This window comes from Anomaloglossus baeobatrachus, chromosome 10 (genome assembly GCF_048569485.1).
Source record: "Anomaloglossus baeobatrachus isolate aAnoBae1 chromosome 10, aAnoBae1.hap1, whole genome shotgun sequence".
NCBI classification, from domain to species: Eukaryota; Metazoa; Chordata; class Amphibia; order Anura; family Aromobatidae; genus Anomaloglossus; species Anomaloglossus baeobatrachus.
Genome location: NC_134362.1, coordinates 25,024,529 through 25,051,913, shown reverse-complemented (window position 1 = coordinate 25,051,913; position 27,385 = coordinate 25,024,529). Strand labels below are relative to the sequence as shown.

Sequence of the window (27,385 nt, the reverse complement as noted above, 5' to 3'; positions counted from 1 at the left end):
GACACAGCCCAGGAGGGTATCACAGACCCTGCCTTACTGACTGCTGGCACATTTACTGACACAGCCCAGGAGGGTATCACAGACCTAGCCTTACTGACTGCTGGCACATTTACTGACACAACACAGGAGCGTATCACAGACTCAGCCTTACTAACTGCTGGCACATTTACTGACATAGCCCAGGAGGGTATCACAGACCCTGCCTTACTAACTGCTGGAACATTTACTGACACAGCCCAGGAGGGTATCACAGATCCTGCCATACTGACTGCTGACATATTTACTGACGCATCAAAGCAGTGTATCACAGACCCTGCCTTACTGACTGCTGGAATATTTACTGACACAGCCCAGGAGGGTATCACAGACCCAGCCTTACTGACTGCTGGTACATTTATTTACATAGCACATGACTGTATCACAGACCCTGCCTTATTGACTGCTGGCACATTTACTGATATAGCCCCGGAGTGTATCACAGACCCTGCCTTATTGACTGCTGGAACATTTACTGACACAGCCCAGGAGGGTATCACAGACCCAGCCTTACTGACTGCTGGCACATTTACTGACATAGCACAGGAGGGTATCACAGACTCTGCCTTACTAACTGCTGGAACATTTACTGACACAGCCCAGGAGGGTATCACAGACTCAGCCTTACTGACTGCTGGCACATTTACTGACATAGCACAGGAGGGTATCACAGACCCTGCCTTACTAACTGCTGGAACATTTACTGACACAGCCCAGGAGGGTATCACAGACCCAGCCTTACTGACTGCTGGTACATTTGCTGACATAGCACAGGAGGGTATCACAGACCCTGCCTTACTGACTGCTGGCACATTAGCTGACATAGCCCAGGAGGGTATCACAGACCCTGCTTTACTGACTGCTGGCACATTTACTGACACAGCCCAGGAGGGTATCACAGACCCTGCCTTACTGACTGCTGGCATATTTACTGACACAGCCCAGGAGGGTATCCCAGACCCAAGCCTTACTGACTGCTGGCAAATTTACTGACACATCACAGGAGTGTATCACAGACCCAGCCTTACTGACTGCTGGCACATTTACTGACACAGCCCTGGAGGGTATCAAAGACCCAAGCCTTATTGACTGTTGGCACATTTACTGACACAGCACAGGAGTGTATCACAGACCCAGCCTTACTGACTGCTGGCACATTTACTGACACAGCCCAGGAGGGTATCACAGACCCAAGCCTTACTGACTGCTGGCACATTTACTGACACAGCCCAGGAGGGTATCACAGACCCTGCCTTACTGACTGCTGGCACATTTACTGACATAGCTCAGGAGGGTATCACAAACCCTGCCTTACTGACTGCTGGCACATTTACTGACACAGCCCAGGAGTGTATCACAGACCCTGCCTTACTGACTGCTGGCACATTTACTGATACAGCCCAGGAGTGTATTAAAAACCCAGCCTTACTGACTGCTGGCACATTTACTAACACAGCCCAGAAGTGTATCACAGACCAAAGCCTTACTGACTGCTGGCACATTTACTAACACAGCCCAGGAGTGTATCACAGACCCTGCCTTACTGACTGCTGGAACATTTACTGACACAGCCCAGGAGGGTATCACAGACCATGCCTTACTGACTGCTGGCACATTTACTGACATAGCCCAGGAGGGTATCACAAACCCTGCCTTACTAACTGCTGGCACATTTACTGACACAGCCCAGGAGGGTATCACAGACCCAGCCTTACTGACTGCTGGCACATTTACTGACACAGCCCAGGAGGGTATCACAGACCCTGCCTTACTGACTACTGGCATATTTACTGACACAGCCCAGGAGGGTATCACAGACCCAAGCCTTACTGACTGCTGGCACATTTACTGACACAGCACAGGAGTGTATCACAGACCCAGCCTTACTGACTGCTGGCACATTTACTGACACAGCACAGGAGTGTATCACAGACCTTGCCTTACTAACTGCTGGCACATTTACTGACACAGCCCAGGAGGGTATCACAGACCCAGCCTTACTGACTGCTGGCACATTTACTGACACAGCCCAGGAGGGTATCACAGACCCTGCCTTACTGACTGCTGGCACATTTACTGACACAGCCCAGGAGCGTATCACAGACCTAGCCTTACTGACTGCTGGCACATTTACTGACACAACACAGGAGCGTATCACAGACTCAGTTTTACTGACTGCTGGCACATTTACTGACATAGCCCAGGAGGGTATCACAGACCCAGCCTTACTAACTGCTGGAACATTTACTGACACAGCCCAGGAGGGTATCACAGATCCTGCCATACTGACTGCTGACATATTTACTGACGCATCAAAGCAGAGTATCACAGACCCTGCCTTACTGACTGCTGGAATATTTACTGACACAGCCCAGGAGGGTATCACAGACCCAGCGTTACTGACTGCTGGTACATTTATTTACATAGCACATGACTGTATCACAGACCCTGCCTTATTGACTGCTGGCACATTTACTGACATAGCCCAGGAGTGTATCACAGACCCTGCCTTACTAACTGCTTGCACATTTACTGACACAGCCCAGGAGGGTATCACAGACCCAGCCTTACTGACTGCTGGCACATTTACTGACACAGCCCAGGAGGGTATCACAGACCCTGCCTTACTGACTGCTGGCACATTAACTGACACAGCACAGGAGTGTATCACAGACCTTGCCTTACTAACTGCTGGCACATTTACTGACACAGCCCAGGAGGGTATCACAGACCCTGCCTTACTGACTTCTGGCACATTTACTGACACAGCCCAGGAGGGTATCACAGACCCAAGCCTTACTGACTGCTGGCACATTTACTGACACAGCACAGGAGTGTATCACAGACCCAGCCTTTCTGACTGCTGGCACATTTACTGACACAGCCCAGGAGGGTATCACAGACCCAAGCCTTACTGACTGCTGGCACATTTACTGACACAGCGCAGGAGTGTATCACAGACCCAGACTTACTGACTGCTGGCACATTTACTGACACAGCCCAGGAGGGTATCACAGACCCAAGCCTTAGTGACTGCTGGCACATTTACTGACACAGCACAGGAGGGTATCACAGACCCAGCCTTACTGACTGCTGGCACATTTACTGACACAGCACAGGAGGGTATCACAGACCCAAGCCTTACTGACTGCTGCCACATTTTCTGACACAGCCCAGGAGGGTATCACAGACCCAAGCCTTACTGACTGCTGGCACATTTACTGACACAGCACAGGAGTGTATCACAGACCCAGCCTTACTGACTGCTGGCACATTTACTGACACAGCCCAGGAGGGTATCACAGACCCAAGCCTTACTGACTGCTGGCACATTTACTGACACAGCGCAGGAGTGTATCACAGACCCAGACTTACTGACTGCTGGCACATTTACTGACACAGCCCAGGAGGGTATCACAGACCCAAGCCTTAGTGACTGCTGGCACATTTACTGACACAGCACAGGAGTGTATCACAGACCCAGCCTTACTGACTGCTGGCACATTTACTGACACAGCACAGGAGGGTATCACAGACCCAGCCTTACTGACTGCTGGCACATTTACTGACACAGCCCAGGAGGGTATCACAGACCCTGCCTTACTGACTGCTGGCACATTTACTGACACAGCCCAGGAGGGTATCACAGACCTAGCCTTACTGACTGCTGGCACATTTACTGACACAACACAGGAGCGTGTCACAGACTCAGCCTTACTGACTGCTGGCACATTTACTGACATAGCCCAGGAGGGTATCACAGACCCTGCCTTACTAACTGCTGGAACATTTACTGACACAGCCCAGGAGGGTATCACAGATCCTGCCATACTGACTGCTGACATATTTACTGACGCATCAAAGCAGTGTATCACAGACCCTGCCTTACTGACTGCTGGAATATTTACTGACACAGGCCAGGAGGGTATCACAGACCTAGCCTTACTGACTGCTGGTACATTTATTTACATAGCACATGACTGTATCACAGACCCTGCCTTATTGACTGCTGGCACATTTACTGACATAGCCCAGGAGTATATCACAGACCCTGCCTTATTGACTGCTGGAACATTTACTGACACAGCCCAGGAGGGTATCACAGACTCACCCTTACTGACTGCTGGCACATTTACTGACATAGCACAGGAGGGTATCACAGACCCTGCCTTACTAACTGCTGGAACATTTACTGACACAGCCCAGGAGGGTATCACAGACCCTGCCTTACTAACTGCTTGCACATTTACTGACACAGCCCAGGAGGGTATCACAGACCCAGCCTTACTGACTGCTGGCACATTTACTGACACAGCCCAGGAGGGTATCACAGACCCTGCCTTACTGACTGCTGGCACATTAACTGACACAGCACAGGAGTGTATCACAGACCTTGCCTTACTAACTGCTGGCACATTTACTGACACAGCCCAGGAGGGTATCACAGACCCTGCCTTACTGACTTCTGGCACATTTACTGACACAGCCCAGGAGGGTATCACAGACCCAAGCCTTACTGACTGCTGGCACATTTACTGACACAGCACAGGAGTGTATCACAGACCCAGCCTTTCTGACTGCTGCCACATTTTCTGACACAGCCCAGGAGGGTATCACAGACCCAAGCCTTACTGACTGCTGGCACATTTACTGACACAGCGCAGGAGTGTATCACAGACCCAGACTTACTGACTGCTGGCACATTTACTGACACAGCCCAGGAGGGTATCACAGACCCAAGCCTTAGTGACTGCTGGCACATTTACTGACACAGCACAGGAGTGTATCACAGACCCAGCCTTACTGACTGCTGGCACATTTACTGACACAGCACAGGAGGGTATCACAGACCCAGCCTTACTGACTGCTGGCACATTTACTGACACAGCCCAGGAGGGTATCACAGACCCAAGCCTTACTGACTGCTGGCACATTTACTGACACAGCGCAGGAGTGTATCACAGACCCAGACTTACTGACTGCTGGCACATTTACTGACACAGCCCAGGAGGGTATCACAGACCCAAGCCTTAGTGACTGCTGGCACATTTACTGACACAGCACAGGAGTGTATCACAGACCCAGCCTTACTGACTGCTGGCACATTTACTGACACAGCACAGGAGGGTATCACAGACCCAGCCTTACTGACTGCTGGCACATTTACTGACACAGCCCAGGAGGGTATCACAGACCCTGCCTTACTGACTGCTGGCACATTTACTGACACAGCCCAGGAGGGTATCACAGACCTAGCCTTACTGACTGCTGGCACATTTACTGACACAACACAGGAGCATGTCACAGACTCAGCCTTACTGACTGCTGGCACATTTACTGACATAGCCCAGGAGGGTATCACAGACCCTGCCTTACTAACTGCTGGAACATTTACTGACACAGCCCAGGAGGGTATCACAGATCCTGGCATACTGACTGCTGACATATTTACTGACGCATCAAAGCAGTGTATCACAGACCCTGCCTTACTGACTGCTGGAATATTTACTGACACAGCCCAGGAGGGTATCACAGACCTAGCCTTACTGACTGCTGGTACATTTATTTACATAGCACATGACTGTATCACAGACCCTGCCTTATTGACTGCTGGCACATTTACTGACATAGCCCAGGAGTGTATCACAGACCCTGCCTTATTGACTGCTGGAACATTTACTGACACAGCCCAGGAGGGTATCACAGACTCACCCTTACTGACTGCTGGCACAATTACTGACATAGCACAGGAGGGTATCACAGACCCTGCCTTACTAACTGCTGGAACATTTACTGACACAGCCCAGGAGGGTATCACAGACCCAGCCTTACTGACTGCTGGTACATTTACTGACATAGCACAGGAGGGTATCACAGACCCTGCCTTACTGACTGCTGGCACATTTACTGACATAGCCCAGGAGGGTATCACAGACCCTGCTTTACTGACTGCTGGCACATTTACTGACACAGCCCAGGAGGGTATCACAGACCCTGCCTTAATGACTGCTGACACATTTACTGAAACAGCACAGGAGTGTATCACAGACCCTGCCTTACTAACTGCTGGCACATTTACTGACACAGCCCAGGAGGGTATCACAGACCCAGCCTTACTGACTGCTGGCACATTTACTGACACAGCCCAGGAGGGTATCACAGACCCTGCCTTACTGACTGCTGGCACATTTACTGACACAGCCCAGGAGGGTATCACAGACCCAAGCCTTTCTGACTGCTAGCACATTTACTGACACAGCACAGGAGTGTATCACAGACCCAGCCTTACTGACTGCTGGCACATTTACTGACACAGCCCAGGAGGGTATCACAGACCCAAGCCTTACTGACTGCTGGCACATTTACTGACACAGCGCAGGAGTGTATCACAGACCCAGACTTACTGACTGCTGGCACATTTACTGACACAGCCCAGGAGGGTATCACAGACCCAAGCCTTAGTGACTGCTGGCACATTTACTGACACAGCACAGGAGTGTATCACAGACCCAGCCTTACTGACTGCTGGCACATTTACTGACACAGCACAGGAGGGTATCACAGACCCAGCCTTACTGACTGCTGGCACATTTACTGACACAGCCCAGGAGGGTATCACAGACCCTGCCTTACTGACTGCTGGCACATTTACTGACACAGCCCAGGAGGGTATCACAGACCTAGCCTTACTGACTGCTGGCACATTTACTGACACAACACAGGAGCGTGTCACAGACTCAGCCTTACTGACTGCTGGCACATTTACTGACATAGCCCAGGAGGGTATCACAGACCCTGCCTTACTAACTGCTGGAACATTTACTGACACAGCCCAGGAGGGTATCACAGATCCTGGCATACTGACTGCTGACATATTTACTGACGCATCAAAGCAGTGTATCACAGACCCTGCCTTACTGACTGCTGGAATATTTACTGACACAGCCCAGGAGGGTATCACAGACCTAGCCTTACTGACTGCTGGTACATTTATTTACATAGCACATGACTGTATCACAAACCCTGCCTTATTGACTGCTGGCACATTTACTGACATAGCCCAGGAGTGTATCACAGACCCTGCCTTATTGACTGCTGGAACATTTACTGACACAGCCCAGGAGGGTATCACAGACTCACCCTTACTGACTGCTGGCACATTTACTGACATAGCACAGGAGGGTATCACAGACCCTGCCTTACTAACTGCTGGAACATTTACTGACACAGCCCAGGAGGGTATCACAGACCCAGCCTTACTGACTGCTGGTACATTTACTGACATAGCACAGGAGGGTATCACAGACCCTGCCTTACTGACTGCTGGCACATTTACTGACATAGCCCAGGAGGGTATCACAGACCCTGCTTTACTGACTGCTGGCACATTTACTGACATAGCACAGGAGGGTATCACAGACCCTGCCTTAATGACTGCTGACACATTTACTGAAACAGCACAGGAGTGTATCACAGACCCTGCCTTACTAACTGCTGGCACATTTACTGACACAGCCCAGGAGGGTATCACAGACCCAGCCTTACTGACTGCTGGCACATTTACTGACACAGCCCAGGAGGGTATCACAGACCCTGCCTTACTGACTGCTGGCACATTTACTGACACAGCCCAGGAGGGTATCACAGACCCAAGCCTTTCTGACTGCTAGCACATTTACTGACACAGCACAGGAGTGTATCACAGACCCAGCCTTACTGACTGCTGGCACATTTACTGACACAGCCCAGGAGGGTATCACAGACCCAAGCCTTACTGACTGCTGGCACATTTACTGACACAGCACAGGAGTGTATCACAGACCCAGCCTTACTGACTGCTGGCACATTTACTGACACATCCCAGGAGGGTATCACAGACCCAAGCCTTACTGACTGCTGGCACATTTACTGACACAGCACAGGAGTGTATCACAGTCCCAGACTTACTGACTGCTGGTACATTTACTGAAAACAGCCCAGGAGGGTATAACAGACCCAAGCCTTACTGACTGCTGGCACATTTACTGACACAGCACAGGAGTGTATCACAGACCCAGCCTTACTGACTGCTGGCACATTTACTGACACAGCACAGGACTGTATCAAAGACCCTGCCTTACTAACTGCTGGCACATTTACTGACACAGCCCAGGAGGGTATCACGGACCCAGCCTTACTGACTGCTGGCACATTTACTGACACAGCCCAGGAGGGTATCACAGACCCTGCCTTACTGACTGCTGGCACATTTACTGACACAGCCCAGGAGTGTATCAAAGACCCAGCCTTACTGACTGACGGCACATTTACTGACACAGCACAGGAGTGTATCACAGACCCTGCCTTACTGACTGCTGGAACATTTACTGACACAGCCCAGGAGGGTATCACAGACCCAAGCCTTACTGACTGCTTGCACATTTACTGACACAGCCCAGGAGGGCATCACAGACCCTGCCTTACTGACTGCTGGCACATTTACTGACATAGCTCAGGAGGGTATCACAAACCCTGCCTTACTGACTGCTGGCACATTTACTGACACAGCCCAGGAGTGTATCACAGACCCTGCCTTACTGACTGCTGGCACATTTACTGACACAGCCCAGGAGTGTATCAAAAACCCAGCCTTACTGACTGCTGGCACATTTACTAACACAGCCCAGGAGTGTATCACAGACCCAAGCCTTACTGACTGCTGGCACATTTACTAACACAGCCCAGGAGTGTATCACAGACCCTGCCTTACTGACTGTTGGAACATTTACTGACACAGCCCAGGAGGGTATCACAGACCATACCTTACTGACTGCTGGCACATTTACTGACATAGCCCAGGAGGGTATCACAAACCCTGCCTTACTAACTGCTGGCACATTTACTGACACAGCCCAGGAGGGTATCACAGACCCAACCTTACTGACTGCTGGCACATTTACTGACACAGCACAGGAGTGTATCACAGACCCAGACTTACTGACTGCTGGCACATTTACTGACACAGCCCAGGAGGGTATCACAGACCAAAGCCTTACTGACTGCTGGCACATTTACTGACACAGCACAGGAGTGTATCACAGACTCAGCTTTACTGACTGCTGGCACATTTACTGACACAGCACAGGAGTGTATCACAGACCCTGCCTTTCTAACTGCTGGCACATTTACTGACACAGCACAGAAGTGTATCACAGACCCAGACTTACTGACTGCTGGCACATTTACTGACACAGCCCAGGAGGGTATCACAGACCAAAGCCTTACTGACTGCTGGCACATTTACTGACACAGCACAGGAGTGTATCACAGACCCAGCTTTACTGACTGCTGGCACATTTACTGACACAGCACAGGAGTGTATCACAGACCCTGCCTTTCTAACTGCTGGCACATTTACTGACACAGCCCAGGAGGGTATCACAGACCCAGCCTTACTGACTGCTGGCACATTTACTGACACAGCCCAGGAGGGTATCACAGACCCAAGCCTTACTGACTGCTGGAACATTTACTGACACAGCCCAGGAGGGTATCACAGATCCTGCCATACTGACTGCTGACATATTTACTGACACAGCCCAGGAGGGTATCACAGACCCTGCCTTTCTAACTGCTGGCACATTTACTGACACAGCCCAGGAGGGTATCACAGATCCTGCCATACTGACTGCTGGCACATTTACTGACATAGCCCAGGAGGGTATCACAGACCCAAGCCTTACTGACTGCTGGCACATTTACTGACACAGCCCAGGAGGGTATCACAGACCCAAGCCTTACTGACTGCTGGCACATTTACTGACACAGCACAGGAGTGTATCACAGACCCAGCCTTACTGACTGCTGGCACATTTACTGACACAGCCCAGGAGTGTATCACAGACCCAAGCCTTATTGACTGCTGGAACATTTACTGACACAGCACAGGAGTGTATCACAGACCCAGCCTTACTGACTGCTGGCACATTTACTGACACAGCCCAGGAGGGTATCACAGACCAAAGCCTTACTGACTGCTGGCACATTTACTGACACAGCCCAGGAGGGTATCACAGACCCAGCCTTACTGACTGCTGGCACATTTACTGACACAGCCCAGGAGGGTATCACAGACCCAATCCTTACTGACTGCTGGCACATTTACTGACACAGCCCAGGAGGGTATCACAGACCCAGCCTTACTGACTGCTGGCACATTTACTGACACAGCACAGGAGTGTATCACAGACCCAGCCTTACTGACTGCTGGCACATTTACTGACACAGCACAGGAGTGTATCACAGACCCAGCCTTACTGACTGCTGACACATTTACTGACACAGAAATGTATCACAGACCATCAGCTCAGACAGTCTGGTGCGATCGGCTCCACCAATCAGCACACAGGCCATTCATAGTAACAAGAACCTTCCAACCAATCAGGTCACCGCTCCTCTCAGCCCTTTTGTGAATGAAGTTGCAGAAGTGCGGGGGTGGAGGAGGCAGGGTTGCTAGGCGACGGGACCTTATCGTCCAATAGGAACCTATGAACGACCAAAACGGTTGAAAGAGTGACGAGAGAAAAGAAGATTTGGCGGCCATGACAACAAACATCCAATCAAAAGACCAAAAGGATAGAAAAGGCGGGACATATTGATTGATTGAAGAATGAGCCAATGCTATCAATGGATTTTAAGTCCAATAGGAAAGGAGACCCTCGAGAAGAAGGCGGGTGTTAGAAGAGTGGCGTTAGAACCAGCCTATGGGGCGAGGAGTTGTAGGAGGAGTGGGCGTGGTTCCCGGCTGACAGGAGCCTTGTTCTTACACACGGTGCGCAGCTGCGGCTCTTCCGGGTGTCGCTCTGTGGGCGCAGTAGCTCGCGTTGCCGGGAGAGACATGGCCTCAGACTCGCTGCCCACTCCCTGCGCCGGCCTATTCTGGTATCTGGGTGTCATAGCGGCCTCCTGGTGGGGTGTGAGGGCCGTATGGCGCCTGCTGAGAGGCGCTCGGGTCTGGGTGCTGGGGAGTGGAGCGCAGGTGGGCCCGAGGACCGGGAAATGGGCAGGTGAGTGTCTCCCAGGAGCCAGAGCCGGCAGTGCTGCCTCATCGTCTGCTGTAACCACTGTGAATCACTGAGGAGATACCACACGAGCCAGGGAAGGGGAGACATGGGGAGGAGGGGGCGGGGGGCAGATCCAGGAGAGAAAGGGAAACATGGGGGGGCAGATCCAGGAGAGAAAGGGAAACATGGGGGGGCAGATCCAGGAGAGAAAGGGAAACATGGGGGGGGCAGATCCAGGAGAGAAAGGGAAACATGGGGGGGGCAGATCCAGGAGAGAAAGGGAAACATGGGGGGGGGGGGCAGATCCAGGAGAGAAAGGGAAACATGGGGGGGGGGGCAGATCCAGGAGAGAAAGGGAAACATGGGGGGGGCAGATCCAGGAGAGAAAGGGAAACATGGGGGGGGGGCAGATCCAGGAGAGAAAGGGAAACATGGGGGGGGGGGCAGATCCAGGAGAGAAAGGGAAACATGGGGGGGGGGGCAGATCCAGGAGAGAAAGGGAAACATGGGGGGGGGGGCAGATCCAGGAGAGAAAGGGAAACATGGGGGGGGGGCAGATCCAGGAGAGAAAGGGAAACATGGGGGGGGGCAGATCCAGGAGAGAAAGGGAAACATGGGGGGGGGGCAGATCCAGGAGAGAAAGGGAAACATGGGGGGGCAGATCCAGGAGAGAAAGGGAAACATGGGGGGGGGGGCAGATCCAGGAGAGAAAGGGAAACATGGGGGGGGGGCAGATCCAGGAGAGAAAGGGAAACATTGGGGGGGGGGCAGATCCAGGAGAGAAAGGGAAACATGGGGGGGGGGGCAGATCCAGGAGAGAAAGGGAAACATGGGGGGGGGGGCAGATCCAGGAGAGAAAGGGAAACATGGGGGGGCAGATCCAGGAGAGAAAGGGAAACATGGGGGGGGGGGCAGATCCAGGAGAGAAAGGGAAACATGGGGGGGGGGCAGATCCAGGAGAGAAAGGGAAACATTGGGGGGGGGGCAGATCCAGGAGAGAAAGGGAAACATGGGGGGGGGGGCAGATCCAGGAGAGAAAGGGAAACATGGGGGGGGGGGCAGATCCAGGAGAGAAAGGGAAACATGGGGGGGGGGGCAGATCCAGGAGAGAAAGGGAAACATGGGGGGGGCAGATCCAGGAGAGAAAGGGAAACATGGGGGGGGGGGGCAGATCCAGGAGAGAAAGGGAAACATGGGGGGGGGGGGCAGATCCAGGAGAGAAAGGGAAACATGGGGGGGGGCAGATCCAGGAGAGAAAGGGAAACATGGGGGGGGGGGGCAGATCCAGGAGAGAAAGGGAAACATGGGGGGGGGGAAGATCCAGGAGAGAAAGGGAAACATGGGGGGGGGGCAGATCCAGGAGAGAAAGGGAAACCTGGGGGGGGGGCAGATCCAGGAGAGAAAGGGAAACCTGGGGGGGGGGCAGATCCAGGAGAGAAAGGGAAACATGGGGGGGGCAGATCCAGGAGAGAAAGGGAAACATGGGGGGGGCAGATCCAGGAAAGAAAGGGAAACATGGGGGAGAAGATCCAGGAGAGAAAGGGGGCAGATCCAGGAGAGAAAGGGAAACATGGGGGGGCAGATCCAGGAGAGAAAGGGAAACATGGGGGGGGCAGATCCAGGAGAGAAAGGGAAACATGGGGGGGGGGCAGATCCAGGAGAGAAAGGGAAACATGGGGGGGGCAGATCCAGGAGAGAAAGGGAAACATGGGGGGGGGGCAGATCCAGGAGAGAAAGGGAAACATGGGGGGGAAGATCCAGGAGAGAAAGGGAAACATGGGGGGGCAGATCCAGGAGAGAAAGGGAAACATGGGGGGGCAGATCCAGGAGAGGAAGGGAAACATGGGGGGGGGGAGATCCAGGAGAGAAAGGGAAACATGGGGGGGGGGGGGAAGATCCAGGAGAGAAAGGGAAACATGGGGGGGGGGCAGATCCAGGAAAGAAAGGGAAACATGGGGGGGGGAAGATCCAGGAGAGAAAGGGAAACATGGGGGGGGCAGATCCAGGAGAGAAAGGGGGCAGATCCAGGAAAGAAAGGGAAACATGGGGGAGAAGATCCAGGAGAGAAAGGGGGCAGATCCAGGAGAGAAAGGGAAACATGGGGGGGCAGATCCAGGAGAGAAAGGGAAACATGGGGGGGGCAGATCCAGGAGAGAAAGGGAAACATGGGGGGGGCAGATCCAGGAGAGAAAGGGAAACATGGGGGGGGGGGGGCAGATCCAGGAGAGAAAGGGAAACATGGGGGGGGGCAGATCCAGGAGAGAAAGGGAAACATGGGGGGGGGGCAGATCCAGGAGAGAAAGGGAAACATGGGGGGGGGGCAGATCCAGGAGAGAAAGGGAAACATGGGGGGGGGGGGGGGCAGATCCAGGAGAGAAAGGGAAACATGGGGGGGGGCAGATCCAGGAGAGAAAGGGAAACATGGGGGGGGGGCAGATCCAGGAGAGAAAGGGAAACATGGGGGGGGGGAAGATCCAGGAGAGAAAGGGAAACATGGGGGGGGGGCAGATCCAGGAGAGAAAGGGAAACCTGGGGGGGGGGCAGATTCAGGAGAGAAAGGGAAACATGGGGGGGGGCAGATCCAGGAGAGAAAGGGAAACATGGGGGGGGCAGATCCAGGAAAGAAAGGGAAACATGGGGGAGAAGATCCAGGAGAGAAAGGGGGCAGATCCAGGAGAGAAAGGGAAACATGGGGGGGCAGATCCAGGAGAGAAAGGGAAACATGGGGGGGGCAGATCCAGGAGAGAAAGGGAAACATGGGGGGGGCAGATCCAGGAGAGAAAGGGAAACATGGGGGGGGGCAGATCCAGGAGAGAAAGGGAAACATGGGGGGGAAGATCCAGGAGAGAAAGGGAAACATGGGGGGGCAGATCCAGGAGAGAAAGGGAAACATGGGGGGGCAGATCCAGGAGAGGAAGGGAAACATGGGGGGGGGGGAGATCCAGGAGAGAAAGGGAAACATGGGGGGGGGGGGGAAGATCCAGGAGAGAAAGGGAAACATGGGGGGGGGGCAGATCCAGGAAAGAAAGGGAAACATGGGGGGGGGGAAGATCCAGGAGAGAAAGGGAAACATGGGGGGGGCAGATCCAGGAGAGAAAGGGGGCAGATCCAGGAAAGAAAGGGAAACATGGGGGAGAAGATCCAGGAGAGAAAGGGGGCAGATCCAGGAGAGAAAGGGAAACATGGGGGGGCAGATCCAGGAGAGAAAGGGAAACATGGGGGGGGCAGATCCAGGAGAGAAAGGGAAACATGGGGGGGGGCAGATCCAGGAGAGAAAGGGAAACATGGGGGGGGGCAGATCCAGGAGAGAAAGGGAAACATGGGGGGGGGGCAGATCCAGGAGAGAAAGGGAAACATGGGGGGGGAAGATCCAGGAGAGAAAGGGAAACATGGGGGGGCAGATCCAGGAGAGGAAGGGAAACATGGGGGGGGGGAAGATCCAGGAGAGAAAGGGAAACATGGGGGGGGGGCAGATCCAGGAAAGAAAGGGAAACATGGGGGGGGGAAGATCCAGGAGAGAAAGGGAAACATGGGGGGGGGGGAAGATCCAGGAGAGAAAGGGAAACATGGGGGGGGGGGAAGATCCAGGAGAGAAAGGGAAACATGGGGGGGGGGGGGGGGAGATCCAGGAGAGAAAGGGAAACATGGGGGGGGGAAGATCCAGGAGAGAAAGGAAAACATGTGGGGGGCAGATCCAGGAGAGAAAGGGAAACATGTGGGGGGCAGATCCAGGAGAGAAGGGGAAACATGGGGGGGGGGGAGACCAGGAGAGAAAGGGGAACATGGGGGGCAGAACCAGGAGAGAAGGGGAATTATGGGGGAGGACACAAATCTAGGGGAGAAGGAAAAACATGGGAGGGGGACAGATCTAGGGGAGAAGGAAAAACATGGGAGGGGGACAGATCTAGGGGAGAAGGAAAAACATGGGGGGGGGACAGATCCAGGGGAGAAGGAAAAACATGGGGGGGGGGACAGATCCAGGGGAGAAGGAAAAACATGGGGGGGGGGGACAGATCCGGGGGGGGGACAGACCCACGGGAGAAAAGGAAACATGGGAGGGGACAGATCCAGGGGAGAAGGGGAGACATGGGGGAGGACAGATCCAGGGGAGAAGGGGAGACATGGGGGAGGACAGATCCAGGGGAGAAGGGGAAACATGGGGGAGGACAGATCCAGGGGAGAAGGAAAAACATGGTGGGGAGCAGATCCAGGGGAGAAGGAAAAACATGGGGGGTGGGGCAGATCCAGGGGAGAAGGAAAAACATGGGGGTGGGACAGATCCAGGGGAGAAGGAAAAACATGGGGGGGGGGACAGATCCAGGGGAGAAGGAAAAACATGGGGGGGGGACAGATCCAGGGGAGAAGGAAAAACATGGGGGGGGGCAGATCCAGGGGAGAAGGAAAAACATGGCGGGGGGGACAGATCCAGGGGAGAAGGAAAAACATGGGGGGGGGGGGACAGATCCAGGGGAGAAGGAAAAACATGGGGGGTGGGGCAGATCCAGGGGAGAAGGAAAAACATGGGGGTGGGACAGATCCAGGGGAGAAGGAAAAACATGGGGGGGGGGGACAGATCCAGGGGAGAAGGAAAAACATGGGGGGGGGACAGATCCAGGGGAGAAGGAAAAACATGGGGGGGGGGGCAGATCCAGGGGAGAAGGAAAAACATGGCGGGGGGGACAGATCCAGGGGAGAAGGAAAAACATGGGGGGGGGGGGACAGATCCAGGGGAGAAGGAAAAACATGGGGGGGGACAGATCCAGGGGAGAAGGAAAAACATGGGGGGGGGGACAGATCGGGAGGGGGACAGACCCACGGGAGAAAAGGAAACATGGGAGGGGACAAATCCAGGGGAGAAGGGGAGACATGGGGGAGGGCAGATCCAGGGGAGACATGGGGGAGGGCAGATCCAGGGGAGAAGGGGAGACATGGGGGAGGACAGATCCAGGGGAGAAGGGGAGACATGGGGGAGGACAGATCCAGGGGAGAAGGGGAAACATGGGGGGTGGACAGATCCAGGGGAGAAGGGGAAACATGGGGGGTGGACAGATCCAGGGGAGAAGGAAAAACATGGGGGGGGACAGATCCAGGGGAGAAGGAAAAACATTGGGGGGGGGGGACAGATCCAGGGGAGAAGGAAAAACATTGGGGGGGGGGGGACAGATCCAGGGGAGAAGGAAAAACATGGGGGGGGGGACAGATCCAGGGGAGAAGGAAAAACGGGGGGGGGGGGGGGAACAGATCCGGGGGGGACAGACCCACGGGAGAAAAGGAAACATGGGAGGGGACAAATCCAGGGGAGAAGGGGAAACATGGGGGAGGACAGATCCAGGGGAGAAGGGGAGACATGGGGGAGGACAGATCCAGGGGAGAAGGGGAAACATGGGGGAGGACAGATCCTGGGGAGAAGGAAAAACATGGGGGGGAGCAGATCCAGGGGAGAAGGAAAAACATGGGGGGTGGGACAGATCCAGGGGAGAAGGAAAAACATGGGGGGTGGGACAGATCCAGGGGAGAAGGAAAAACATGAGGGGTGGGACAGATCCAGGGGAGAAGGAAAAACATGGGGGGTGGGACAGATCCAGGGGAGAAGGAAAAACATGGGGGGTGGGACAGATCCAGGGGAGAAGGAAAAACATGGGGGGTGGGACAGATCCAGGGGAGAAGGAAAAACATGGGGGGTGGGACAGATCCAGGGGAGAAGGAAAAACATGGGGGGTGGGACAGATCCAGGGGAGAAGGAAAAACATGGGGGGGGGACAGATCCAGGGGAGAAGGAAAAACATGGGGGGGGGGGGGACAGATCCAGGGGAGAAGGAAAAACATGGGGGGGGACAGATCCAGGGGAGAAGGAAAAACATGGGGGGGGGGGACAGATCGGGAGGGGGACAGACCCACGGGAGAAAAGGAAACATGGGAGGGGACAAATCCAGGGGAGAAGGGGAGACATGGGGGAGGGCAGATCCAGGGGAGACATGGGGGAGGGCAGATCCAGGGGAGAAGGGGAGACATGGGGGAGGACAGATCCAGGGGAGAAGGGGAGACATGGGGGAGGACAGATCCAGGGGAGAAGGGGAAACATGGGGGGTGGACAGATCCAGGGGAGAAGGGGAAACATGGGGGGTGGACAGATCCAGGGGAGAAGGAAAAACATGGGGGGGGACAGATCCAGGGGAGAAGGAAAAACATTGGGGGGGGGGGACAGATCCAGGGGAGAAGGAAAAACATTGGGGGGGGGGGGACAGATCCAGGGGAGAAGGAAAAACATGGGGGGGGGGACAGATCCAGGGGAGAAGGAAAAACGGGGGGGGGGGGGGGGAACAGATCCGGGGGGGACAGACCCACGGGAGAAAAGGAAACATGGGAGGGGACAAATCCAGGGGAGAAGGGGAAACATGGGGGAGGACAGATCCAGGGGAGAAGGGGAGACATGGGGGAGGACAGATCCAGGGGAGAAGGGGAAACATGGGGGAGGACAGATCCTGGGGAGAAGGAAAAACATGGGGGGGAGCAGATCCAGGGGAGAAGGAAAAACATGGGGGGTGGGACAGATCCAGGGGAGAAGGAAAAACATGGGGGGTGGGACAGATCCAGGGGAGAAGGAAAAACATGAGGGGTGGGACAGATCCAGGGGAGAAGGAAAAACATGGGGGGTGGGACAGATCCAGGGGAGAAGGAAAAACATGGGGGGTGGGACAGATCCAGGGGAGAAGGAAAAACATGGGGGGTGGGACAGATCCAGGGGAGAAGGAAAAACATGGGGGGTGGGACAGATCCAGGGGAGAAGGAAAAACATGGGGGGTGGGACAGATCCAGGGGAGAAGGAAAAACATGGGGGGGGGACAGATCCAGGGGAGAAGGAAAAACATGGGGGGGGGGGGGGACAGATCCAGGGGAGAAGGAAAAACATGGGGGGGGGGACAGATCCAGGGGAGAAGGAAAAACATGGGGGGGGCAGATCCAGGGGAGAAGGAAAAACATGGGGGACAGATCTGGGGGGTGACAGACCCAGGGGAGAAAAGGAAACATGGGAGGGGACAAATCCAGGGGAGAAGGGGAGACATGGGGGAGGACAGATCCAGGGGAGAAGGGGAAACATGGGGGAGGGCAGATCCAGGGGAGAAGGAAAAACATGGGGGACAGACCCAGGGGAGAAAAGGAAACATGGGGGAGGACAGATCCAGGGGAGAAGGAAAAACATGGGGGGGACAGATCCAGGGGAGAAGGAAAAACATGGGAGGGGACAAATCCTGGGGAGACATGGGGGGGGGACAGATCCAGGGGAGATGGCGAAACATGGGGGGGGGACAGATCCAGGGGAGATGGGGAAACATGGGGGGGGGGACAGATCCAGGGGAGATGGGGAAACATGGGGGGGGGACAGATCCAGGGGAGATGGGGAAACATGGGGGGGTGACAGATCCAGGGGAGATGGGGAAACATGGGGGGGGGGGACAGATCCAGGGGAGATGGGGAAACATGGGGGGGGGGGACAGATCCAGGGGAGATGGGGAAACATGGGGGGGGGACAGATCCAGGGGAGATGGGGAAACATGGGGGGGGGGACAGATCCAGGGGAGATGGGGAAACATGGGGGGGGGGGCAGATCCAGGGGAGATGGGGAAACATGGGGGGGGGGGCAGATCCAGGGGAGATGGGGAAACATGGGGGGGGGGCATATCCAGGGGAGATGGGGAAACATGGGGGGGGACAGATCCAGGGGAAATGGGGAAACATGGGGGGGGACAGATCCAGGGGAGATGGGGAAACATGGGGGGGGGGGCAAATCCCAGGCTAAATGGAGAAATGGGGGGATGACAACAAATCCAGGGGAGAAGGAGAAACATGACTGAGGAAAGGGGGACAGGACCGGGGGAGAAAGGGTAACGTAGCAGGGGAGGGGGGTGGACATGACTGGGGGAGAAGGAGAAACACTGTGGGGGGGGGGAAAGGAACAGGACCAGAGGAGAAAGGGAAACAAGGGGGGACAGTACTGGGGGAGAAGGGGAAACATGGGGGGAAGGGGGGACAGTACTGGGGAAGAAGTGGAAACATGGGGGGGAGGGGAACAGTACTGGGGAGAAGGGGAAACATGGGGGGAAGGGGGGCAGTACTGGGGGAAAAGGGGAAACATGTGGCGGAAAGGGGGGACAGTATTGGGGGGAGAAGAGGAAACATGGGGGGAAGGGGAAACATGGAGAGGAAAGGGGGGACAGTTGGTGAGAAGGGGAAACTTGAGGAAAGGGGGGACAGTATGGGGGGGAGAAGGGGAAACATGGGGGAGGAAGTTGGACTGAACCGAGGGGAAGGAGAAACTTGATGGGGGGGAAAGGGGGACAGGACCAGGGGATAAGGGGAAACACAGCAAGGGAAGGGGGCATATGACCGGGTTAGAAGAGGGAATATGGGGGAGGGTGGCAGAACCAATGGAGAAAGGGAAACATGGGGGAGGTGGAAAGGGGGACAGGACCAGGGGAGAAGGGGAAACACGGCGAGGGAAGGGGGGGAAAGAGTGGGGAAAAGGAGAAAAATGGCACAGGACCAGGGGTAGGAGAATCACAGCCGGGGAAGAGGGGATAGGAATAAGACCAGAGGAGAAGAGGAAAACTTAGCGGAGAAAGGGAGGACAGTACTGGGGGAGAAGGAGAAACCTAGCGGAGAAAGGGATGACCGTATTGGAGGAGAAGGGGAACAAGGGGGGGCAATACCGGGGGAGGGGGGGGTAAAGGTTGGACAATACAGAGGGGAGAAGGGGAAACCTAGGGGGGACATGACTGTGGAGAGGGAGAAATATGATGGGGGGGGGGAAAGGGGGGCAGGACCAAGGGAGAAGGAGAAACACAGCGAGGGAAGGGGGACACGACCGGGGGAGAAGAAATATAGGGGGAGAGTGGCAGAACGAGGAGAAGGGGAAACACGGCGAGGAAAGGCGGGACAGGACCGGGCAAGAGGGGGAAACGTGAGGGAAGTGGGGGAGAAGATGAAACATGAGGGGGGTGGACCTCAGGATGAGGGACAACATGGCGGGGGAAAGGGGCACAGGACCGGGGGAGAAGGTGAAACATGGGATGGAAGGGAGGTAGAAGGGGAAATTTGAGGGAATGGACCTGGGAAAAATGGAGGAACGACCTGGGGATGAGGGGAAACATGTCGGGGGAAAGAGGGACAGGACCAGGAGACACACAGCGGGCATAAGGGGAGACAGGGTCGGGGGAGAAGGGAGTATACAGCTGAGAAATGGGGAAGAGGGGGAAACATGGAAGGGGAAGGGTGGACAGGACCGGGGAAGAATGGGGAACATGGCAGAGGAATGGCGAACAGGACCAGGAAAAAACGGAAAACAAAGCTGAAGGAGAAGGGGAAACATTGCGGGGAAAGGACGGGGGAGAATGGGAAACATGGCGGCAGAAGAGGGGACAACCGGGGAGAACAGAAAAAATAGCGGGGGAAGGGGGGACAGGACTGGGGAAAATGGGAAACATGGCGGAGGAATGGAAGACAGGACGGGGGAAGGGAAACATGGTGGGGGGTAGGGGAGACAAGACCGTGGGAGAAAAGGAAACATGGCGTGGTATGGGGGGACAGGTTTGGGGAAGGGGAACAGGACTGGGTCAGAATGGAAGACAGGATTGGGGAAGGGGTACAAGACCAGGGGACAATGGAAAATGGTCTGAGCTAAGGGGGGGAAAGGATCGGGGTATAAGGGAAACATGGGGGAAGTGGGGGCAGGACTGGGGAGAAACTGGGAATAGGACTGGGGGAGATCAGGAAACATGCCGGGAGGAAGGAGGACAGGACTGGGGGAGATCCGGAAACATGCAGGTAGAAGGGTGACCAGGACTGCGGCATAAATGGAAACAAGCTGGGGAAGGGGGAACCACACCGGGGGATAACGGGAAATAAGTCAGGGGGGGGGGTAATGGGGGACAGGACCGAGGGAGAACAGGAGACATGTCGGGGTAAGGGAGGACAAGATTTGGGGAGAACGGGAAACGTGGGAGGTGAAAGAGGAGAGAACCTGGGGAGAACGGAAAACATGGGAAGGGGGGTCAGGACCTGAGAACAAGGAGAGAGAAGGGACCGGGGAAGAGGGGAGAAACTGGTTTGGGAAAGGGGGGGTGCAACAACTTCGAGGGGAGATATGAGAAACATGGCAGTGGGAATGGGAGAGACAGGACATGGGGAGGCAAGGGGAGAGATTGGACCAGGGGAAGGGGGATAGTGATGGTATTGAGGGATATGGGAAACATGAGGCAGAGATTGGACCAGACCAGGGGAAGGGGGCAGAGACGGGACCAGGAGATTATGGGAAACGTGGGGAAGGGGAGAGACAAAACCGGGTTAATATGGGAAACATGGAGGGGGGGGCAGAAGGTGAGAGACTAGATCATGAAAGGGGGAAGAGATGGAACTGGGGAAGATGGGGATACGGGAAACATGGTGGAAGGAAGAAGAGATGGGCCCGGGGAAGGTGGGGGGGATGCAGGAATTATGTAGGGAAGGAGACACTGGAGCGGAGAAGGAGAGAAACACTGTACCGGGGAAATGGGGGGGATATTGCAAACATGGTGGAGGGAAGAGGAGATGGGAGAGACTGTACTGGGAAAGGGGGGGGGGAATCCAGTGAACATGGTGGAGGGATGAGGTGTAGGGTCCAGGGGAGAGATGGGAAAGTATGGCAGAGGGAAGAGAGAGTTGGGACCAGGGGAGATGGGGCTTGGGGAATACAGGAACATGGTGGAGGGGACAACATTTGGAGAATACTGGAGACATAACGGAGGAAAGTGCAAATGTGGGTGGCAGGGGAGATAGCGCCTGGAGAATATAGGAAACATGGATGAGGGAAGCGGAGACAGGACCAGAATGAGAGTAAGGCTGCTTTCACACATCCGGTTTTTGCTGAGCAACACAATACGGCGCTTTGCAGAAAAACGCAACCGTTTTTTTCCGCATAGACTTGCATTAGCGCCGTATTGTGCCGCATGGCCTTGCGTTGCGTCCGTTTTTTGCCGGATGCAGCATATTTAGCCCATGCGGCGGCCGGATGGAACGTTGCCTGGCACGTTTTTTTTGTGCGGCGAAAAAAACGCATCGTGCCGGATCTGGCGTGATGCGGCGCAATTTACAATGCAAGCCTATGGACGCCGGATGCGGCGTCATGTGTCAAAAAACGCATCCGGACGCCAAATGCGTTTTTTTGAACTGCACATACTGAGTATCACGCCGCATCCGTCAAATGGACGGGCCGCATGGAAAAACTTATGCAACAAATCCGTTTTTTTCGCCGCATCCGTTGCATAGGTTTTTGAGCCAGATTGAGCCGCACTGCAAAAACCGGATGTGTGAAAGCAGCCTGAGGTGGAGATAGGACCGGGCCAAGGGTAGACTGGTTGGTGGGGAATAGGGAAACTGAGACAGGATCAAAACTAAAGGGGAGATGGGACTGGAGAAGATGGTGTTTGGGGAATACAGGAAACCTGGTGGAGGAGAGAGGCTAGACTGGCGATGAAGGGGTAGGTGGATGAGAGTGTGACAGCAACAGAGGAATACATTGCAGGAGGGAGATGAGGCTGCAGAAAGAAGTGATATATGGGCAGTGACTAAAGAGGAATCTGGTAATACAGAGGTCAGAGGCCACCGAAGAGACTGGTAATACAGGGGTCAGAGGCCACCGAAGAGACTGGTAATACAGGGGTAAGAGGCCACCGAAGAGACTGGTAATACAGAGGTCAGAGGCCACCGAAGACACTGGTAATACTGGGGGAGGTGACCACAGAGGAGACTGGTAATACTGGGGGAGGTGACCACAGAGGAGACTGGTAATACTGGGGGCGGTGACCACAGAGGAGACTGGTAATACTGGGGGCGGTGACCACAGAGGAGACTGGTAATACTGGGAGAGGTGACCACAGAGGAGACTGGTAATACTGGGGGAGGTGACCACAGAGGAGACTGGTAATACTGGGGGCGGTGACCACAGAGGAGACTGGTAATACTGGGGGCGGTGACCACAGAGGAGACTGGTAATACTGGGGGCAGTGACCACAGAGGAGACTGGTAATACTGGGGGCAGTGACCACAGAGGAGACTGGTAATACTGGGGGCGGTGACCACAGAGGAGACTGGTAATACTGGGGAGGTGACCACAGAGGAGACTGGTAATACTGGGGGAGGTGACCACAGAGGAGACTGCTAATACTGGGGAGGTGACCACAGAGGAGACTGGTAATACTGGGGGAGGTGACCACAGAGGAGACTGGTAATACTGGGGGAGGTGACCACAGAGGAGACTGGTAATACTGGGGGCGGTGACCACAGAGGAGACTGGTAATACTGGGGGCGGTGACCACAGAGGAGACTGGTAATACTGGGGGCGGTGACCACAGAGGAGACTGGTAATACTGGGGGAGTGACCACAGAGGAGACTGGTAATACTGGGGACGGTGACCACAGAGGAGACTGGTAATACTGGGGGAGGTGACCACAGAGGAGACTGGTAATACCGGGGAGGTGACCACAGAGGAGACTGGTAATACTGGGGACGGTGACCACAGAGGAGACTGGTAATACTGGGGACGGTGACCACAGAGGAGACTGGTAATACTGGGGACGGTGACCACAGAGGAGACTGGTAATACTGGGGACGGTGACCACAGAGGAGACTGGTAATACTGGGGACGGTGACCACAGAGGAGACTGGTAATACTGGGGACGGTGACCACAGAGGAGACTGGTAATACTGGGGACGGTGACCACAGAGGAGACTGGTAATACTGGGGGAGGTGACCACAGAGGAGACTGGTAATACTGGGGGAGGTGACCACAGAGGAGACTGGTAATACTGGGGGAGGTGACCACAGAGGAGACTGGTAATACTGGGGGAGGTGACCACAGAGGAGACTGGTAATACTGGGGTCAGTGACCACAGAGGAGACTGGTAATACTGGGGGAGGTGACCACAGAGGAGACTGGTAATACTGGGGGAGGTGACCACAGAGGAGACTGGTAATACTGGGGGAGGTGACCACAGAGGAGACTGGTAATACTGGGGGAGGTGACCACAGAGGAGACTGGTAATACTGGGGGAGTGACCACAGAGGAGAATGGTAATACTGGGGGCGGTGACCACAGAGGAGAATGGTAATACTGGGGGAGTGACCACAGAGGAGACTGGTAATACTGGGGGAGGTGACCACAGAGGAGACTGGTAATACTGGGGGAGGTGACCACAGAGGAGACTGGTAATACTGGGGGAGGTGACCACAGAGGAGACTGGTAATACTGGGGGAGGTGACCACAGAGGAGACTGGTAATACTGGGGGAGTGACCACAGAGGAGACTGGTAATACTGGGGGAGTGACCACAGAGGAGACTGGTAATACTGGGGGCGGTGACCACAGAGGAGACTGGTAATACTGGGGGCGGTGACCACAGAGGAGACTGGTAATACTGGGGGAGGTGACCACAGAGGAGACTGGTAATACTGGGGGAGGTGACCACAGAGGAGACTGGTAATACTGGGGGAGGTGACCACAGAGGAGACTGGTAATACTTGGGGCAGTGACCACAGAGGAGACTGGTAATACTGGGGGAGGTGACCACAGAGGAGACTGGTAATACTGGGGGAGGTGACCACAGAGGAGACTGGTAATACTGGGGGAGGTGACCACAGAGGAGACTGGTAATACTGGGGGAGGTGACCACAGAGGAGACTGGTAATACTGGGGGAGGTGACCACAGAGGAGACTGGTAATACTGGGGGCGGTGACCACAGAGGAGACTGGTAATACTGGGGGAGGTGACCACAGAGGAGACTGGTAATACTGGGGGAGGTGACCAGAGGAGACTGGTAATACTGGGGGAGGTGACCACAGAGGAGACTGGTAATACTGGGGGCGGTGACCACAGAGGAGACTGGTAATACTGGGGGCGGTGACCACAGAGGAGACTGGTAATACTGGGGGAGGTGACCACAGAGGAGACTGGTAATACTGGGGGCAGTGACCACAGAGGAGACTGGTAATACTGGGGGAGGTGACCACAGAGGAGACTGGTAATACTGGGGGAGGTGACCACAGAGGAGACTGGTAATACTGGGGGAGGTGACCACAGAGGAGACTGGTAATACTGGGGACGGTGACCACAGAGGAGACTGGTAATACTGGGGGAGGTGACCACAGAGGAGACTGGTAATACTGGGGGAGGTGACCACAGAGGAGACTGGTAATACTGGGGGAGGTGACCACAGAGGAGACTGGTAATACTGGGGGAGGTGACCACAGAGGAGACTGGTGGAAATAAGTGACTTCTTTTACACTCTGCCTTACCAGAACTGATACATACCACAAAAATCCCCGCTGTAGTTATAAGGGGGAAGGGTGGGTACTGTTTTGGTTTTTGGGGAGGGAGGAGGAGGTGAACTGCTGTGACTATAAGAGAAGTTTTGCTGTTAATTTTGGGAGGGTATTCTATATAAAAGTGACCGGATGGGACCAGTTTGTACGGGGAGTAGGTGAAACAAGCATATGTGATATATGGCAAACCTACAGGGCCTTACGGATGCCTCTAAGATCTGGCCCTACCTTGCCACGGAGGTCTGCGCCCTAGACAGCACAAATGGCGTCCCCGCTCCCCGTAGACTCACCCTTGGAGACCCTGATAAGCCCCTAAACTAAATCCTGCCGATACAAAACTATCCACAGATTTACAAGTGTGACCGGAGAGGTTAAATAACAAAGTCCCCATAAAAGTGATAACAATAAATGTATCCACTAAGGGTGCTTTCACATCAGCGTTTTTTTGCCTGTCGGGACACAGGATTGATCGGCCGGCACTGGAGACAGCTGAACTCCTGATCTCACAGCCCGCACCCAAATCGATGGATGCAGGATGCTGCCGATCACGTGTGACTGTGTGCGGGCTATGAGGTCAGGAGTTCAGCTGAGTTCAGATCAGCGGACTCCAGTGTCAGCCGATTACTTGTTCTGTGTCCCGCTGCATCCATCGCAGCGTGTGCGGGCTGTGAGGTCAGCTGAATTCAGACGGCTGAATTCAGGTGACCTCACAGCCCGCACATGCTGCGATGGATGCAGCGGGACACAGAACAAGTAATCGGCCGACACTGGAGTCCGCTGATTACTTGTTCTGCTGGCTGTATGGTCAGGAGTAGGGATGGGTGAGCAGTAAAATGCTCGATGGGCAAAGCCCATATCGATTTTTTTTTTTTTAAATTCATTAAAACATAAAAAAAACAAACACATAACACTAACGTTAGGGGTAAAAAAAAAATGACGTGTGGGCTTCACCATATTTTTGTATGTATGCTAGCCAGGTATGGCAGGCAGGTACGGGCTGCCCCCAACCTCCAGTTGCCTATTTGTACCCGGCTGGGAACCAAAAATATAAGGAAGCCCTTTTTTTTAATTATTTCATGCATTTCATGAAATAATTAAAAACAAAAAAAACAACATTGGCTTCGCCCAAGTTTTGTGTCCAGACAGGTACAACTAGGCAGCTGGGGGTTGGAATCCATAGGGCATGGTGGCCCAAGCTTTCTGGGACCCCCCCGCTGTGAATTTTAGTCCGTAGCCGCCTTAGAAAATGGGGAGAGAGAGAGACCGAGGTCAAAAACGCAAGAAGTTCTGTCTTTGAAAAACGGTAAAATACCGCAAAAAAATGGATTCAGTGTGTGCCACACACAACTCCATATTGCCGCGATTCCATTGCAAATGCATTGAACTGACAACGCATTTGTAAAGGATCCGGCTTTGCGGCAAAAAATCCATTTGTGCCACAGTTAAAAAAAACAAAACAAAAAAAAAAACAAACAACCAACCCAAAAAACGCTGATGTAAAAGCAGCCTAACACCATACCATGCTGAATCCCAATGAATCCAGTATGCAAAAACCATTCAGACCGCTAGGGTTACTGGTGTGCACCACATCACCCAGCAGGAATGAAATGGGATCCCCAAATTGGTAGGGCCAGATCTTAGGGGCAACCATAGGGCCTGTAGGTTTGCCATATATCACATATCCTTGTTTTCACTTACTCCCCGTACAAACTGGCCCCATCCGGACACTTTTATATGGAGTTTTTACTAATATACATCCACTCTTTGGGTTTTTCAAGTATATTCAATAAAAATTGTACATTTTAGGGATGTTTTTGTTTTGTTAAATTCAGTTTGCATTCCTTCTATATCCTATTTTGTTAGCTAATTTTGGGAGGTTAAACAAAATGTGAAGTAGTGTGTAAGTTCTGCCTCACATTCCCATCCCAGATGTGCTGCTGACCCAGTAGATAA

General features: G+C 54.2%; 1 protein-coding gene across 1 annotated transcript in view; it reads left to right on the top strand.

Moving 5' to 3' along the window:
* The first annotated feature begins 10,803 nt into the window (after positions 1-10,803).
* HSD17B12 (hydroxysteroid 17-beta dehydrogenase 12) overlaps positions 10,804-27,385 on the top strand; it is a 91,040-nt gene continuing 74,458 nt past the window's right edge. Inside the window, exon 1 of the mRNA XM_075325249.1 lies at positions 10,804-11,081. Within this exon, the coding sequence (XP_075181364.1) occupies positions 10,913-11,081 (169 nt within the window). The 5' untranslated portion in view covers positions 10,804-10,912. The remainder of the gene's footprint in view (positions 11,082-27,385) is intronic.